Genomic DNA, 18,455 nt, shown 5'->3' on the forward strand with positions numbered 1-18,455 from the left:
AATGTTGGACCCACTGATCTTAAATGTCTTTTCCATCTGAATCTATGGTTCTGCAAGTAAAGAGCATTGCTGAGGCACCAGGCTGGACCACTGTCAGCAGCAGCCACTTTTGGATCAGTATTTTGCGTGGATATGGTTTTCACCAATACCTCAGAAGAAATCCAGCTCTGGGTTCTGGTAGATGTCTTTACCTGAAAAGACATCTCAAAATTTTCCTGTTAAACTGCAGCTGAACTATCAGAACAGTGAGATCAGTTCATTTGCTTTTATTTTTTGCTTGTGTCTTAACACTTAGTACAAGAGTGAGTTACAATGCAAATCTCCCTGTCTACCTGGAGCATGGTGGAAAGCTTCAGAGTAAATGCTCAGGGCCATGTGGCTGAGGACAGAAGGGGGAGAGAATTTTCAGAAAAAATGTTCAAAACAACACTTCTGTCTGAGGCTGCTTTGCACAAAGTCTGCCAGACAATGGCTGTTCATCATCTTCTCAGCCATGCAAACAGAGAGGGAAAGCACAATGAGGTGGAGTGTTCCAAACATCTGCAGCTGTGTAGAAGATGCATGAATATGAATGAGGAGACTCCTTTACCACTCTAGTCTTTGGGTAAAAAAGTTATTAATAATTCTACAAGTGAAGCAGGAAAATCAAGTGAAGGGAGGGTTAGTAACACTTTAAGCAAAATGAACTCTGCAATTATAACAATATGTAAAATACCATGCAGCTGTATCTGTAATTAGCAATAACCACCCTCAACACTCTGCCCACTGTGCAGTGTATTTCTGACCCTGTCCATTCCCCCAGCACCCCTAAAGCTCTCTTAAGGACATGTGCTTGCAGTGATGGAACACATTTGAAGGCAACTTCGATTTATTTCCTCAGTTCATATGAAATGGGAATATTCTGAAAGAAAGTGACTGAAGGTGACATTTTGTTTAGCAGCCCACCAGAACATCATAAACCAGCTCCCCTTCCCTCTGGATAAGCCAGCATGGTCTTCCCAGGAGCTAATACAGTCCCTGCCTGGGACTGATATAACACTGACACCTCCTCCTTTGTTTAAGCAGCTAAAATATTTCTGGCTATCTAAATTCTGTAGAAAAATGTGTGAAAATCACAAAGTATTTAATTAAGAATTGTGTGCCAGGTCTTCAAGGCTTTTAGAACTACAGCAACTTCAAATAGAAATTAAGGAGCAAACTGCATTATGAAATTTTTGAAGTCAAATGTAGCAGGGCTTAAGGACATTATTTGAGTGTGCTGAAAGGCACAGGGAGGACATTTATGCTGTTCCATAGTGACATGCTTTGGACTTCAGGTGACATTTGTTGGAAAGCTTCAACACGGTCTGTTCATACAGATAGAAGTCCAAAGCTCCAGAAAATACAATCTCCTTGAAGTTTTTGCTCACATTACAGAACCTGACTCTTCATCACAGCTCTGTACTGAAACAGATGGATGTGCAAACTCTGTCTTTTATTGATCTACAACATGTTTTATAGTTTTCATTCCTATGGTATTTGTATGCTTTGTGTGTGTTTTCAATTATGCAGAACTCTCTCTCACAATGCATTTGCAATGGATACTATTTTTAAATTGGGGGGGAAAAAAGTTTCAGGTTATTTACAAAAGAGGAAAGGTGATTTCTACCAAGTCACCTAGAGCTTTGAGATGACTTTCGTTAAAACAAGCATCCATGATACACAAGAAAGGCTTTGGCTCTTAAGAGCTGCTTCTGGTTAGAATGTAAATGAGAACTATTCATTATTTAAATAAGAACAAATATAGACTAAAACAAAGCAGGCAATTTAAAAGAGGATCCATCCCTACTCATTGCATTCTTGTTGGATGGGTTCTTTTGCCACACCTCAGTGTAGGGCCGTTTCAGAGGCTGTAAGGGTCTGTTTCCCATTAGTGACCTTTGGTTAAGTTCCTTTCTGAATCCCACCTCCTTTGCTGTTTAAGTCAGTCCTTCAATGCTTTTGCAGAAGGTTGTGTACAGAAGGTTGATGGACACAATTTTTTGGCTAATAATAATTTACAGAGATAGTGCTGAGGGCAGGCAGATACATCTTCAAGATATATCACAATCTTTAGTGAGAGCTTTTAAATTCAGTTAAAAAATTATTGGCTGGGGGAGATTATAATGGACAATTTAGGCAACCAGAACGGTATTTAGTTCTATTTCTTATGTACCTGCAAACCATTAAAAAGAAGCAGTTTTGTCCAGGATATGTTACCTTTCATTTACCTTTAAAGTCTCCCAATAAGCATATATTAATTTAAATTCTAACAGCCTACAGCAGGTTTTCAAATTGAATAGGGTGAGAAATTTTAAAAGGTCATAGTAATAAGGACAAAACTTATCTGGTTAGCTAAAAGGATTCCTTTGATGTTTTTATCTTCCCAGGTTTCACTGCAATTAAGAACTGGCAAAACGAACTTGCTAATAGAACCACTTAGTGTTGGAACCACAGCAGTGTTTAGCAGGCATAATCAGCTATCACTGCTTTGTACTAAGTATTTCATGACCATATTATGACCATCCAGGCAGCCAAGCACCAGCACTGCAGGTTCTGCAGTATGACCTTGGCTCAGCCAGCCTTCCCCCATGCCAGCTTTGGTGGCCTGGACAATGCAATCTGACTTAGTACTTGCCTATTACCTATATAATTCATTAATTGTAAGCAAAGAGTGCTCTTGTGTTAACCCAAGCTCTTCAGGTAGCCATAGGGTCAGCAGGTACTCTTTGGTGGCTTTCAATTTGGCCAATTCAGATAACAACACTTGGGGGGGAGGGAGAATGTGGCAGCAGAGAATGAGAACAGGCAGCACAGTTACACCTCTTTTTGTATGATTAGGGCAACGCTTTGATGATCCAGGACAGAGTGTGATTGTGACTGAATGAATCCAGACAGTAAGAGATGTTTTTCCCTCACACACAGCAGACTGAAGAAGCCCCAAAAGCCACTGATTGCCTCTGTTCAAACTGGAGAGAGTTGTCCATGCATCAGCCTATGGAGCCTCCTTTATTCTGCAGGGCAACCACAGCCCTCTGAAAAGGATCCAAAACATTCAAGGCGACCCAAGTCTGAATAAGAATATTTAGACTCACCAGTAAACTGAAGCTCAGGCAGACTCCAGAGCATGGCTCTCATGGGCTTTTCACAGGAAACACCACTGAACAGTAATCACAAGTCCCCTAACTTGATGTCACCATCACACTCTCCTGTACCTTAAGCCTTATGGAGTGAGTTTTGTTAGATTTAAGATTAGAAGAGGAATGAATATGCAAATTTCCTCCATTGAACTGAGCCAGCAGTTTCTTCAAAATTATCAGGATATGTGAAATGTCTTGAAAAATTTCACATACTTTGGCAGAAATGCCATTCTTTGCCAAATGAAAGAGCAAAGAAAATTAATATACTGTCTCCTATGACAGGATAAAAGGTTAGTGATACACTAATGGGTTAGTGCACAATTATTTCTAGAAACTGGTCAGAAGGCAAAGAACGTAGTAGCAATTGTTTTATTTTATCAGATTGTTATTTCCAGTTTCATTTAAGAGAAAGATCATTCATGGTTTCTGTTTCATTGTAGAAGCTCTTCTGCAATGATCCTGTTTTTCTCGTAAGTTCTGGGAGGCTGGAAGGTTCTACAATGGCAGGATCCTAGGAATCCTGAGAGCAGAGACTTGAGGTCCATCTGCAAAGTTCTTGGATCATGGATAATTTCACTGATTTCCATTAAGTATGAAACTGACAGCAAGTTGGCAGGTCCCAGGGTGGAGTTACAACCTTTGGTTCTTTTACATCTGAACTGACATAGCTCCTTGTTCCTAGGTTAACTTCAAGTTTGAACATGGAAGAATCTTGCTTTAATACTTGAAACAAGATGGTTTTGAGCCACAGAATGTGTGTATGAAACCTAATTTCCTATAGTTTGGTGCCCTTTGTCCTCTTTAATACCCCAATGAGGCAAAAATCTGGTAAACTACTCTAGATACCAGATTTCCATGGGTGCTGATCAGCCAGCCAGTTGCTAACAGTATTCATAGCAGCTGAGTTTAGCCTGCTTTTTCTTCCTTGCCAATTCTTACTATAGCTATGAGAATATGGTCATCTTTGAAAATTAATTTCCTGAAAATTGGCTATGGGGTTAAAAAAAATGACTGGTGCAGGAGGAACCACAGACAGATGACCAGACAGTATAATCAAAACCACGTAATTTTTTTAGGAAACCTGCTAAAATTGAGCAATTTGGATATTAACCAGAAAGCATAATGAATTGGACCTCAGCAGCTTTCTGGCTCCTGTGAACTATGTCAGATACTAAAATTGGTATTTGGGAGTCCTGCTTTCATGGGGAATTTTTTAGATGGATGACAGCCAGCACCACAACCCTGGGGCATCTTCTCTAGAGATGAGTCCACACTGAGGGTCTGTGAGAGCGGAGCAGAGCATGGAAGATGCAAAGTGTGCACTGGGCTTTGTGGCTTCTGAGTCCCCTGGCTGACCTCCAGGGCCGCGTGAATCATCACAGGCCCAGCATCAGAGGTGGGGCTGCTGTAAAATGCAATTTATTTCCTCTTCCTGTATGCCAAGTACTGCAATATATACAAACTCCTAAGTAAATCATTTCAGACGCACAGCTATAAATTTCAGTCACACACACTCTAACAGATTTTTTAAAACAGCAACAAAAAAAAATCACATATTGTTCTCATGCACTCTTTAGTTACTTTATAGGACTCCCTCTGTTCGTGACTGTTTCTGTTATTGTTGGAAGAATAAACCTTCTCAAAATAGATCATTGTAAGGATGAAATCTGTCCAGTGACCACTTAAGTAAAGTTTGCTGCCAGAACCAGTTTATTTCAGCTGCGATCACAAGGAGTCTTGTGTGCATTTATTTGCTTGTTCTTCAGTACTGTCTGTAATATTGAGACTCTCTGCTAGTATCTTTAATGTTATCCAATGCTTTTCCAAAATGAAGTAGGTAAATACATAGGAAAAGGTCAGAGAGAGATCCCTGTTTTTTTCAACACAGACAGGACAGCCTTATATGTCATCAGCTGTCCAGCATACCTTGGTTACCTCAGTATGGGCCTATTATTGGCAACCATACGTATTTCCTTCTGCAAGAACGAACTCAGATTGCTTGTGTTACTTGTATAATGTGTGCTCTTTGATATGTGCTGCTCTGAAGTTGTGCTATGAAAAGAAGGATGGGCTTGTGTTTCAGCCTTATAACCCAAAGTTAGGATGTCTGGGTTTTTTCCCCTGACAGTATCATGGATTTCAGCAAACTTGCCTGCATATTTTGTGCCCTTTTCCCCCCTGCTTTTTCTCATCTTCTGTACAGCAATGCTCAGAAGGGAAAAATAGGAGAAAGTTAATTTGACTGTTATCAGACACAAACAATTAAGCAACTGTTTGCAGATGGACTACAGTCATTCCTGTGGAGGCCCAGAGGTGTCTCCTCCTTCCCTGGGTTGTATGCCTGATGGACAACAAAATGCTGGTGGTCCCCAGTGCACTAAAGGGGTGGGGGACTAGATCATAAGCCAGACGGGAAGGTACATAGCTGTATCAGTGTTCTTTAGGAGAAAAGAAACCTTTAGATGTGTTTCAGACAAGTGCCTGGAGAGACAGAAGCACACTTCTGTCAGGGTCAGGGAGGAGCTTTAGTACCCCGGAGTTTCTAGGTGTGCTACTCCTGAGCAGGACAGGCAGAGGCAGCTGTCTGGGAGGAACAGGCAGGAGGAGTTGACCGGTGGTTATAGAGCACGGTCAAAGGTTAAGTGGGTGTCATTTTGCTAGAAATGCCATGTGATATGGAGTTTGAATATGTGAGTGATGGGCATGGATGGGACAGAACCTTGAAACAGCACCAGCTGGAGAGACAGGTCATGCTGGAGCTGTATCAGCACCCACTGTGATGTACAGCTCTGCTTGTGTGCTCGGGCTGGCCTGGAGGTGTCTCAAATCATGAATACTGTGTCCTGATATCATGTGAGTTCCCATGTAGGCTTCAGGTAGAGGCAGAGACTTCTGGAGAGGAGGGGCTCCTGGTGGCCATTTCCCTCTGCAAAACCTGCACGGGGAGGCCGAGGGAGTCACAACTCCATGTATGCAAATACAGGGAACCTTGTGTACAAGAGCTTGGAGGAGTGGGAGGCACACAGGGCAGGCAGTAAAAGAATCAGTCTCCAGGAAGTCAGGTAGGTTAGACAGAGACAGAGATGTCTGAAACGCACTCCAGGCAGAAGGATCTGCAGTAAAATTTGAAAAGGCCTTATCTCAAGGCAGGCAGATCTGCCTGCAGGCTGGGACTCTCTTTTAGGCTCTGCCAAGCTCCTGGGGTGAAGTTCAAGCAGTGCTTCACTTTGCAAGGGCCTGTTGGCCCCCAGCCCATGGGAGCTCCCGAGCAAGGCTATGGGAGAATGCTGAAGGCTGTCTTCTGCCCCAGAGAGTGCATATATCCTGAATACAGAAGGTTCTTCTCCACCTCATCTATTGTCCCTTTATGATACAGGAACAGTAAGTGATACCAGCCTTTTTTTTTTTAATGCAACCCATGGTTATAAACTTTTATTTCAGTTTTATATTATTTTAGTTCTAGTTCATAATTGCAGATACTTCAAGGGAAGCCCATACTTGCAGAAGTAAAATGCAGTAACAAAATTTCATGTGCCTATAAAGAGAGTTTTAATACTGAAGTGCATCACAAGCCAGAGCTGCACAGATGCTTGTCAGAAAACCACCACAGCATTGGGTAGCCTTTTCTCTGATAGAAAAGCTATCAGAGATCAAAACTTTACCTCAGTTTCCTCTTAAATGTGATGTGACGTGGTTTTACATGCACACATGCAAATGTTACTTGCTTGATTCACACAGGAAGGTTGGTTTATTTTGTAGAACTAATCTAGTTAGTTTATAGGGCATATGCAATGGGAATATTTCATGTGACTTGCAAAAATAAGGCTCCATTGAAGACTTACAGAAGCCTTCCTTGATGTTGACCAGAATGCATTTCGTTTGCTAAGAACCCACTGCCACAACAGAACAGAAATTCAGGTGGAACAGGATGTAATTGCTGCAGGTACTTTAAAACCACCAGATTGCATTTCTGATGACTACCATGCAATTAGCAATGCAACAGATCTGCTTGCTGGAAGGGGAAAGGCAAACTTGTTTCTTATATCCCTCATGTGACTTGGTAAGAACAAATCCTACTGGCTGTAGAGGAAAGACAAAGCAATCCATGTGCCTGAATAAAAATGTTCATCAGCCCACCGACATTTAAATCTTGTTTTTCTTGCTCTTCTTCCCTCCATTTTAAGATCTGGCTTTGTTTCTTTGCAGGAGGGTAAGTCCCACCAAGGAGCCTGTTGCGTGATACTGAAAATTTGCAAGAGTGTTGGAGATTAAATAAGCATATTGCCTAAGGCTGAGCTGCTAGGAACAACTCTGTTTTTTTACTTAGCTATTCTTAACAGAAGAACCAGGCAATTGCAAGGGAGAGTTTCAAGGCAAGTGTAAGTTTCAAGACCAAGAGGCATATTCACTCCCAGGATTAGAGAGTTAATCTGCTTCTTTAAAATCAGTGGAGAGAGGTTCCCTCTTTATGGCCAGCCCCCTGAATCATTCCAAGGAGGCACATACAGCTGCCTGCCCCAAATGCTCGGTGTTGCAATCCTGTCACTCTCTGCAAAAGTGGTGGTGTATTTTGGTTCAAATCTGCTTATGCTGTCTGCTGCATCCCTGAGGACATGTACTGTTAAGTCCTGACAACCAGGGACTTGGTTCCAGTGTTTTGGTTTTGGCTTGGCCAGATCTTAACAGAGGTGTAGAACAGGACTTTTCCACGTGGGAAACTTTCTGTCTAAAAGTCTATGAAAGTAGTGCAATATTGTGGTTACTAGAATGCCTTCAAAATCCTGTTTCCTCCTTCCTGAGAGGGTACCCTTTCAAAAAGACAGTCATTCCATGTCGCAGCCTCTGCTCTCACCAAGCAGTAAAAATTCAGCTCTTAAGTTCCCTCCTAAATTCTCATTTCCAATGGCTTTGCTTGCCCTCTGAATCTCTACTCATCTCACAGCTCTCTGGCAATCGCAGGCTCAGAACTAAGCGGAGCATTACTGTAGCCATAGGAGATTCCTACAGCTCAAACTACATTTTACTCATCTGAACCACCATGGCTTCAGATCTCACTTATTGTCAGCACCTTTCAACTCTACAGTTTGCTCCCACTCTCTGGACACTAGCAGTCCAGACTTTTCCTTCAGCTTACATTAGGCTTATGTTGGGTCAAATATAATTAGGTATCTACTTAAACTGTCTAAATACAATTTGTGGCTTTCTTCCTCCACTATTGCCCAGGTAAATATCTCTCTCTACCCTCTACATTAGGACATGGGAGGTGGACTAGAAACAAAAGCATTCACTCATAGATGTTTCTGATTAACCACTAACCCTAATCATGGTCACATAAACCTCTGAAATGCTTGTATCAAATGCTTTACTAAAAGCCGATTGATTTGTCTTTACAATCTCCTCAAATTATTTGTAATTGTCAACAAATTAAGTACCTTTGCTCACGGAGGTATGTTATTTCCTCAGTCTGCTAGCACATCCCTAGTGTTCTGCCACTTATCTGAGTGATATCACTTACCAGAACTGTAGCAAGTCCATTATCTGATTCCCTTACTGACCCATACAGCAAATTATCTGGACTCCCACTATGCTGCAGTAAGCTCACATTTCACAAATATTTTCTTACTTGTTTTCATAAGTTACTGCATTACATCCTCATTGATTTTCAACCATCCCTCATTTCAAGTCCTTTTAAAATAGATTTCCACCATCTCAGAGTTATCAATCTCACTTCAGTGTTCCTGTATTAATAGGCTTTTCATATTCCTTTCCCTCCCCAGGCACATTTATGAAAGCTCTTCTTTCCTTAGCCTTCTGGTCATTGTTAATTTATTGTTGTGGATGCCCTTGGCTTGTTCTCTGAGGCTTAAATCCAGTCAGCTGATTATTTGCAGTCCATCTTCCCTCATTCAGTGTAAGGCTACCATGCACGTTGTAAAATTAAAGAGCACGTGGCTACTGTGATGTTTAATTTTTAAGACTTAATTGTAATGCTTTCGGATGTTCACAGGTTTTTTTTCCTTCTCAGCAGCTAAATCACGTTTTGAGATCTGCCAGTGCTGCTACTATGGGAGGAAAAAGGGCGGAGAAAATTCCATTTGTTAGATGCTGGGTAGCTTCCTCAGCGGGGGCAGTGGAGAGTTTCTCTCCTGTATACAGCCAGTCTCAAGCACTGCTGTCTGGGGATTAATCCATGATCTCTTGAAAACCAAAACTTAATTCTTCAAATTAGTTGTTTGTACCACACTGCAGGAATTTCAGTGACTCATAAATCCTATTATTTCAAAGTAAGGGAAGTACTTGAAAACAGCACATGGAGCTTGAATGTTCCAGCCTGTTTCACAGACCAAGATTTTCTGCTAATCAGGACATTACACATCTTTGCTTGGACATTCACCTGATGTTTCCTGTTCTAAATCAAGATACAGTGAGTGACATCTGTGAGTCTGCTGCCACCCTATATGTGTTCTTATATGCCAGACCACAATATTATGACTTACTGGAGAGCAGCCATATACCAAAAAAACAGTTGCAAAAAGGAGAAGTTAAAAAAATGAAAGAATTGTAGCTGATCGAAGGTATTATTTAGCCTCCTTTGTGCTTGCAACCAACTTTGATATCAAGCATACCAAAAGCAGTAAAGGACAAACAGAAGAAAAATAAATACAGAGCAAATATTGGGATAGATTGCTTCAGTCTAACAAATTGTTGCCTATTTTCTGCAGTTTAGTGAGCCCCCTAGAGTAAAACTACTCCCTTCTCTTCTATCCTACCCTTATCCCTCCTGCAGCCAAACACACAGCTTGCCTTTTGCGAGGTAAGTCATGTCACACTGCTCCCTGCCATCTTTTCAGATGACCAGAAGCTCATTTGTGAAAACACCAAATCCTAGTATCTCTGTAATAGTAATTTCCAAAAAATTTTTCTTTTAAGGGTGAGGAGATGATCTAAAAAACCACATTTGAATAAACGTTTTTATTTCTTGTAATCTGAATTAGGAATACCTCACTTAATCTTTCTGTTTCTTAATGGCAGGGTGATCTAACACTTAAAAATTCCCTTCTTCCTCTAGGTCTCCATAGGTTAGAAGGATGTTTGAGAACATCTACCTAATATTCTCTGGGTATGTGCAGGAGAATATTCCAATTTTCTTATGGCCTTACAACTTTTTTTTTTTTTTAAAGCAAAATACTTCAGTTTAAAACAGCACATGCATACTTTTAAGCCTGCAAAGTTCCTAGCAGCAACAGCCTGCTGAGATATGTACACCTGCAAGTTTCTGCTACATCTACACTGAGCACACACACTGAGGAACCTGGATCTCCAAGAAGGCTGCAGAGTGTCTATTACTGCAGCCCTAAGCCTTAGGGTCTATCACCATGTCCTGCAGCCGTAGGGAGGAGGAAAGAAGATCCAGCAGGCAGGAATTGTGCAGCAAGATTGATTCATTTAATTATTTTACAAACTCTTTTTATAGATTTTTTTTTTTCATAGTCTAATTGGAAAAGGATCAGCCACCCCTTGGGGGTGATTGGCTAAAATCTTAAAACATCCATTGTCAAAATATTTTCCTACTATACTATAAGCAAGACTTCTCAAGGATGCAGGTGATTGGTTGTTTACAGAACTCGGCTACCTCTTCTGTGAGAGAGAAAAGTCTCTCAGGGGCTTAGAAAATAGCAAGAAAATCCTTGCTAGCAGCATTTTTGTATCCACAAGTGTCTGCCCCCAGCCCACCATTCTAGATGTTGTTCAGTCATTCCCACTGTTTAGCAAGCCAGTATCTGATGGACCTGTGGTCGGATACATGACACTAGTGAAGTTTTACGTAGGACCACGAAAACTGAAATGTTTTCTGCAAGTGTTAAAGAAACATTGATTTAGTTATGTGTATCCTGGAGCAAACTTTTGCTTTCCTCTTACAGATGAGGTTTGACAATTTTAGACTACTGAGGGGAGGGCCTGGTCAAGAGCAAATGTTCTCCTTCCCCGAGTCTAGGACATCCTCAGAAGATTCCTGACTCCTGCTTTAGAGCCTCTTGGCAACAAAATTGAAACCTTAACATCTTGACTTCAGGAGGGGTAATGTTAATATATGCACCCATCAAGTTTTGAGAACCTGACAACAAAATGCCTTCAGTTCACAGAAAGGCAGTTTTGCTACTGCTTGCAAAGTTGCACCTAGGAGGCATCAAAATAACAACCCACAAGCTCCGTCTGCAGGATGAACACTTTCAGGGCTGTCCTCTCCCAATGATGTGACATTCCTGCAGGTTTAGTGACCTCAGGCAAAACTACTAAAAACAGCTGAATTGTGGCAACTGGCAATGGCTCCCAGAGGACAGAAGGGTGTAGTGTGGCACAGACCACACAGGAGCCATCCCTCTCTCTCAACACACAATCCTCCAGTGCTGCACAACCCCTCAAAGAGCCAGAAGACAAGGCTGTCCAAGAAGCAGTCTCGTACTGCATCTGTCTTTCTAGGGTTCCATTCACAGCAGGCTGTGAATACTTGACTGAAGCACTGTTTCTTTTGACCCAACCATTTTATATACGGTGTTTCCCCAGAATTTCACAGGACAGCAAATACAAGGTAATGTTCCATTTGAGTTTCAATAGTTCATTGCTCAGATGTACAAAGTCTGTTGCAAAACAAACAAGAAATTATAAAATATAATATCCACATATTTATACCTGTAAATTTATTCCTGCAGGAAACTTGAGAGATGAAACAAAACTTAAAAGAAGCATTTTATTTCACTTCAAAACATGTTACTTCTGAACAAACTTAAAAGGTCAAAAGCATTTAAAAGTTCTAATGGTGGTGGCTTAAGAGGAATCTTTCCAATTGTGAACTCCTTTGCTTCAAACTGTTGCCACTCTTCAGCTGATAATTCGCTCTTGGGTGTGAATAACTTCTCTGAGGCAGGGCTAGAGTTGGTGGCTGCAGCAGAGGCTGAGGTGACAGGATGTCCAGGGGCACTGGCACTCTGTCCAAACAAAGCAGCGCTCGAAGGCGAGGCAGAAGTGGCTACGGCGGCACTAAAGGCTCCAAAGGCTGGGAGCGGAGTGGTGCTTGCAGAGTTCACAGCAGAAGCACTGCCAAAGCCTGAGAAGCCGGAAGTCCCAAAGCCCCCAGCTGTGGCAGCTGTTTTAAAGGAGAAGGAGGCTGCAGATGGAGCAGCCGGGCTACCAAACCCAAGGGACTGGGGTGCGCTAGGAGAGGACGTCGCCCCAAATGCAGGAGGATTTCCAGCAGCAGAAGAGCTCCCAGCAGCAGGGCTGCTCCCAGATGATGCTGAACTGACGAGGCTGGAACTGGTTTTAAAGGAGAAGCTGCTGGCACTGGTACTGCTGCTGCTGCTCACAGGAAAGCCTGCAAGTAGAGAATTTATGAAAAATACAAGAATGGGTACCCCCAGGGATACTAAACCACTGCTGCATTTCAAAGATGCAGCAGCAGCAGCAAACTACAGAAAATGCTTCAATGTTTTGGTTCTTAGGACAGGAACTTACTTGACAGCCCAAAGCTTGAGGTTTGCTGTCCTCCCATTCCAAAGGCAGGCGCTGCTTGAGTGCCCATGGTCTTGAAAGCAGAGAGCTGAAAAGATTCCAGAGGCATACATGAAAACTAGATTCCAAAACAGAGAACTCTCTCTCAGTAACTATTTGAAACAAAAATAGAGCTGCCCAGTCCTATTGAATCCAACTCAGACCATGCTGGACAGTCATCACTCCTCACAGCTGCATGCTCTTGCAGTGCTTTAAGTGCTCCAAGGCCATACACACTGTTCTCTGTGAAACCCTCCAGAAATGCAAATCTGTTACAATTGATCAGTTGCTGCCTGTCAGTCAATGACCTGCTCAGCCCTGGGAGCTCTCATTCTCACCTCTTACTCTTCCATTTTGTGCTCTGTGACTGTATTTAGGGCACAGCTTTGACTCACTCCGTTCTCTCTCCTCGGCACATCCCGTCTCCTGTGGTAAAGCCCAAATCCTGCTTGCCCACCTTCAGCACGAAACAGACCAAGGGCTGGGATCATATTACTCAACCTTTACTGCACTTCATGCAGACTGCACTCAAAGCCACTTCCTCTGTCTCCCTGATTGTTTCCTTGGGCTTTAACTCAAGCATTTGCTTCTGAAAAAACATCTCCATTCACAAGTGTTTGTCACCTTCCCAGGACCAATGCCTCTTTCTATCTTCAAATGTTATCCAAAGGGCTTCTCTCCCACCTATCTCTCAATTCTGGCATTAGCCAAATGCTCCATTTATCCTAAGGTGGCCTGGAGGGCAATTCTGGTCCGGTCTGCTGATTCTCTCTCAGAAGAGCACATGGAAAAAAGGTGGGGTGGGGATTGGCCTCTTCCTGGTCACGTACACGACCAGATCAGCTCTGGTTGCTTTGGTGTGGCTTGCAATGAGAGTATTCCAAAGCTGGGATCCAGCTGCTGCCTTGCTAACATGGAAGCACCCCTACACACTTTTTTCCTCAGTTAACTGAAGGGGGTTTATGATACCCATGGCAATTCACTGATTTCAGGACTCCAGAGAACATGCCCAGGTGGCACATCACAATTGCCACATCTCTGAAGTCTTTGTAACCATAATTAACATCTGTGTAAATTACTTCATTAAAAAATGACATCAGGCACAGAGACATGTTGCCATTCGTGAGCACTTACCAAGGCTGCTTTTGTTGATGCATTTAAAGGTTTCAACTGAAGTAGCCGATTTTTCCATTGTAGTGCTAACTTTTGGACAGCATCTATCTGAAAAGGGGTAAAGAAAAGCATGCTTTTATTACTGAACACTTAAAAACTAAAGACATCAGCCTCTCACGTTGAAGTTTCAGGAAAGAAAATAGCTCCATGGCTCAATGGCATTTCTAATTCTAGATATCTTTTTTCCATTCAGTTGTCAGATGACTCTTTTGTTTTTAAGAGTTTAAAGGACTATTGTCCTTAAATCAATCCTTTTACTTTACATAGGGGTAATATTAAAACAAGTTCTGGGGCTTTTCAAATCCACGTTCTATTTTTTTTCTGAATTAGATGCTTGGGGAAAAAATATGACGCAAGACAAGATATGTAAGTTTTAAACATATGAGAACAGACTCTTCAATCTGGCCTTTCCACTTATGCACTCAGTCACTAAGCTGAAGTCCAAAGATTTACCTCCGCTTCTTCCACATTTTCAGAAAAAAAAATACCCACTTTCAAAACACTGTAATTCTGAACAGTTCAATAGAATCATCCTAAAATAGTTAGTTTTGATGAAATTAACTTCCTTAATTTAAATCAACCCCCTTTGCGTGATCCATCAGAAAACTGCACAGAATAGTGCAGCAATAAATGGTATCTTTGTATTGATAACTGTGATTTAGTTTTAAGCAAAAAACTACAAAGTCTTCAAACAACCTTTCAGGAATTTCCAACCTGAATTTCCTACATTTACACTGAAGTTTAGCAACACATCTAATTTGATGCCTGGCCTAATTGAATTTTCCTTAAAACATACACAAATAAAACACCTAGTGTCACAAATGCCTGTAAAAATGGAATGAGTAATCTTTTTGTAGACAAATTCCTTAGTTTTTCAAAAGAGTATTACATCACAAACATCAATAATTCTTTTGTGTCTAGTCACATGCCGGAAGATCATGTTGCTTGGTATCTGCTCTTATACAACAAACTGGAAAATTCAGATTTTGACCCAGTTTAAGAATAGAAACATGGAAAAGACATGCTGTACTTTAACATTTTGTAAGAGAACTGTATCATAGAGTTATCGTCTATACACTGAGAGGAAAACTTGCATTTACTGCTCTCAGACTTGCACTTAATGCTTTGATGAGATCACAGTTTATTTATTTTAATAGCCATGTATAGCATACTGTTTATTGTTTGTTATTTATTATTATTTGGGTTTATTATTTTAATTGAAGTTTAAAAAAAATTATGTATCTCCTGTCTCTAAAAATGCAGTTCTGGTAAATCTAAACATATGAAGCAAGAGTGGTGACGAGAGCAATTCCTTCTGTAACATAGAACCAAGAAGAAGAGGGAAGAGTGCAGTGTAGTTTCAATTAATTTGTACTTGCATCTATCCAACAGCCTAATTTCCTTCCTGGCACAACACTGAACTCTGCAACTTCCTCGATATTGACAGGACTACAAGGAAGGAATGATACATATGCATTGAAAGATGTTTTATATAAAAACATATGCCTTACTTCCAAATGAGTATATCCCTATCTATTTCTAGAAAAGAAGTATCAGCTATTTTCATCATTATTCCCTGCAACAAAGGTATGTAAAAGAACAAGGTCAAATGAACTTGCCCAGTCTTCTATTTAAAGCACCAAATAATGACCTATACCAATCAAACTGACTAAGCGCATATGAGGCATTCAACTGTTGAGACAGGATTCAAGCAACTTCTACAAATAACGCACAGGAGTGGGGACAAGATTAAGTCAAGAAGTGTCTAGCAGCTATTTGTGCATTTGCTTGGATGCACCGCAGTTGAAAAATATTTTGGCATTCTGATCATCTCCTAGAGTTGGGAGATAAATGAATCAAGAGCTGCCACCTGAAGAACAGTAACAAGTCCTGTCCCAAGAGTGTCCCCACCAGCCAACATTTTTAAAATACTTACATAATTCCCAATGATATTGTTTGCTCTGCTGTCATAATACTCCAGACGCAGTTCTTCTGGCGAGACATCTGAAAAGCCTGCAAGGGCAGGAATAGTCAAAAACCTCCAAGAAAACAGATTCATACTTCCAACTGCCCTCTACAGTGACAAAGACATGGACCTTGGTACATTGTCTGTCTTAAGAGAATTATAGTCAGAGACAAAAAAAAAGATTCATTACAAAATGTCAGAGGTGTGAACGTACAAAATGAATTTGCCATCATCTAATATTCCTTTCTGTTGTATCACAAGGTAAATCATCACCTTGCAAAGCGTTGTACAGAGGTACAACAGTGTGGGAAAGTCACAGAAACATCCTAAAGAGCTGCAATAGACAACACTGAAAACATTACCTACCTGAGACATTCAGCTTTTCTTTCATTGGTGAGTAACATGAAAATATCCACTGTCCAGAAGATTCCCAAATTTCCATGTCTTTCACTACACATTCACTAACAAACAAAGTAACATCACAGATGAAGGTGAAATTACATGGTCAAAACAAAACCGCCAGTAACAATTGCCTGGTTTGAATCCAAATTCAGAGTCAAAAACCTGCTACCATGAAAACCAAGTGTTTTCTTAATGTAATATTAAAAACAGTAATGGAAAGTGTTTCCAAAACCTTGCTTCTCTGGGAAATCAAACTGTCTGCTGGTTCTCAGTACCTGCCCTGCAGCTGCAGATGCTGGTCACTCTGAACTGACTGAACATACACCTCTCTCTGTGAAACCAGGTTTCAATAGCTTTGCTGTTGGCAGAAAAATTTGTTGTCTTAAGTGTCAGAGAAACCAAGTAAAATCATTCATTTTCTTAAAGGGGCTCTGACTTCTTATTTTCAAGCACTGAGATCTGTTTCCTTCCTTATCCTCCTGCCCACAACTTAAATACCACACCATCTTACTAATCTTACTTAACATCACAGCTGTCTATCCGCCCAGCCCAGGTCCCAAACAAGAATCACATCCTCCCCATGCCAGCATCGTTCCAGAGAACCAAATGAAGTCATGTTCTCTATGTTTCTTCCTGTGTCCCAGCTTCCCCCTCACAATCCTGTCCTCTGCATTATCTCTAGGAAGTCAGTAAGCTTTCAACCTGCTCATTCCAAAAGCTTTCAGTAAGACAGGACTATAACTTACAGAAGTCTCTCCTCTTCATCTTTAGAGCCATCAGCAACACTTTGACTGCTGGCTAATGCAGAGAACCTGTTCTGTGAAAAGTCTGTATTTCTGCTGCTGCCGCCTGACGATCCAAAGTCAGAGGAGCCAAAGAATCCTCTTCCGTGATCTCTGCTGCCACCCCATGTATCAGACTTGAAGGAAGATGGCTGGATAACATTACTGTATCTCTGGTTAGAGGTACCCCATCCTCCTCCTCCTCCTCTTCTGCTAGTAACTTCCAATTAAAAAAAACAAACAAACAAGCAAACAACAGAAATTTTTAATCATTAAGATATGAATCAACATCAACAAAAACTGCAAGTATAACTAGTTTTACAGGGGCAATAAGAAGTTTGAAATGAAAACGTAGATTTTCCTAATGAGTTCTCATTATTTAGTCAGCTTAAGCTAGTGAGTCACCCAGGGTAGTTCTCAAGTCCTACTTCTCAAAAGGAACCGTTTGGATTGGAAGGCGCCTTTAAAAGTCATCTAGTCCGATCTCCCCCCCTATGCCTTAATGAGCTAGATCACCGAGCCAACAACAATTTGTGGCACTGCAGAAAGACACCGGCTCAGTTTTGCTTAGGTTGTTTCATGAACTACCCCAGCAGAAAAAAAATTAAATTTAATGCACCATAAATTTATGTTAGGGGCTCCTGCATCCGTAGTTACAGCAGGGGCTCTGCTCCAGCACAGGGAGCTCCTGACTTTCGTTTTGAGACTTTGGACACACCTGTGCGTGTTGTTACACGCAAACCCCGACCCTCTTTCCCACAGGAATAATGACAAGCAGCTGCAGTGAGTTCCTGCCGTGCCATCACTGCAGCCTTCAGCTCCCTGTCATGCCCCTTTCCTTCCTAAAGCTCCCAAACACCCAGAGCTGATGAGAATGCAAACAGCCTTCACTGGGTACAACACTCAGCTGCTCGCTGCTCATGAGAACAGTCCTCCGAGTCGCTTTCCCACTGCCTTGTGGCACATCCCGCAGTCACAGAATCACAGGATCAATTATGCTGGAAAAGACCTCTGAGACCACCAGTTCAACTATGACCAAATACCACCCTGTCAAGTAGACCACGGCACCAAGTGCCACATCCAGTCTTTCCTTAAACAACCCCTACGGACAGTGACTCCACCACCTCCCCTGGGCAGTCCATTCCAACGCTTCGTCACCCTGTCTGTGAATGCCCAACCCAAACCTCCCCTGGTGCAGCTTAAGGCTGTGTCCCCTCCTCCTGCCATTGGCTGCCTGGGAGAGGAGGCCAAGCCCCACCTGGTCGCAGCCTCCTTTCAGGCACTTGCAGAGAGCGATAAGGGCTCCCTCGAATCTCCTTTTCTCCAGGCTACACACCCCCAGCTCCCCCAGGCACTCCTCACAGCACCTGTGCTCCAGACCCTTCGCCAGAGCTCAACTCCGCGAGTGCCGAACCAGAGGCTGCT

The 18,455-nt window shown here is 41.9% G+C and overlaps 1 protein-coding gene across 1 annotated transcript; it reads right to left on the bottom strand.

Moving 5' to 3' along the window:
- Positions 1-11,832: 11,832 nt before the first annotated feature.
- On the bottom strand, positions 11,833-18,449 carry LOC103613537 (nucleoporin-like protein 2). Its single transcript, XM_017731190.1, has 7 exons — positions 18,289-18,449; positions 16,995-17,250; positions 16,213-16,307; positions 15,817-15,893; positions 13,842-13,928; positions 12,672-12,756; positions 11,833-12,531 (listed from the first exon to the last, which is right to left on the bottom strand). The coding sequence occupies exons 3-7, from the start codon at positions 16,286-16,288 to the stop codon at positions 11,918-11,920; spliced, it is 939 nt and encodes a 312-aa protein (XP_017586679.1). The 5' UTR covers positions 16,289-16,307; positions 16,995-17,250; positions 18,289-18,449; the 3' UTR covers positions 11,833-11,917.
- Positions 18,450-18,455: the final 6 nt, after the last annotated feature.

The sequence above is a fragment of the Corvus brachyrhynchos genome, unplaced genomic scaffold (assembly GCF_000691975.1).
Source record: "Corvus brachyrhynchos isolate BGI_N302 unplaced genomic scaffold, ASM69197v1 scaffold84, whole genome shotgun sequence".
NCBI classification, from domain to species: Eukaryota; Metazoa; Chordata; class Aves; order Passeriformes; family Corvidae; genus Corvus; species Corvus brachyrhynchos.

Bases quoted from the DNA above. Each gene is read 5' to 3' on its own strand.
- LOC103613537 (XM_017731190.1), bottom strand. From the start codon at position 16,288: ATGGAAATTTGGGAATCTTCTGGACAGTGGATATTTTCATGTTACTCA. The intron at 15,894-16,212 runs GTAGGTAATGTT...CTGCCCTTGCAG, and splicing joins AGAAAAGCTGAATGTCTCAG to GCTTTTCAGATGTCTCGCCA. The intron at 13,929-15,816 runs GTAAGTATTTTA...ACCCCTTTTCAG, and splicing joins ACAATATCATTGGGAATTAT to ATAGATGCTGTCCAAAAGTT.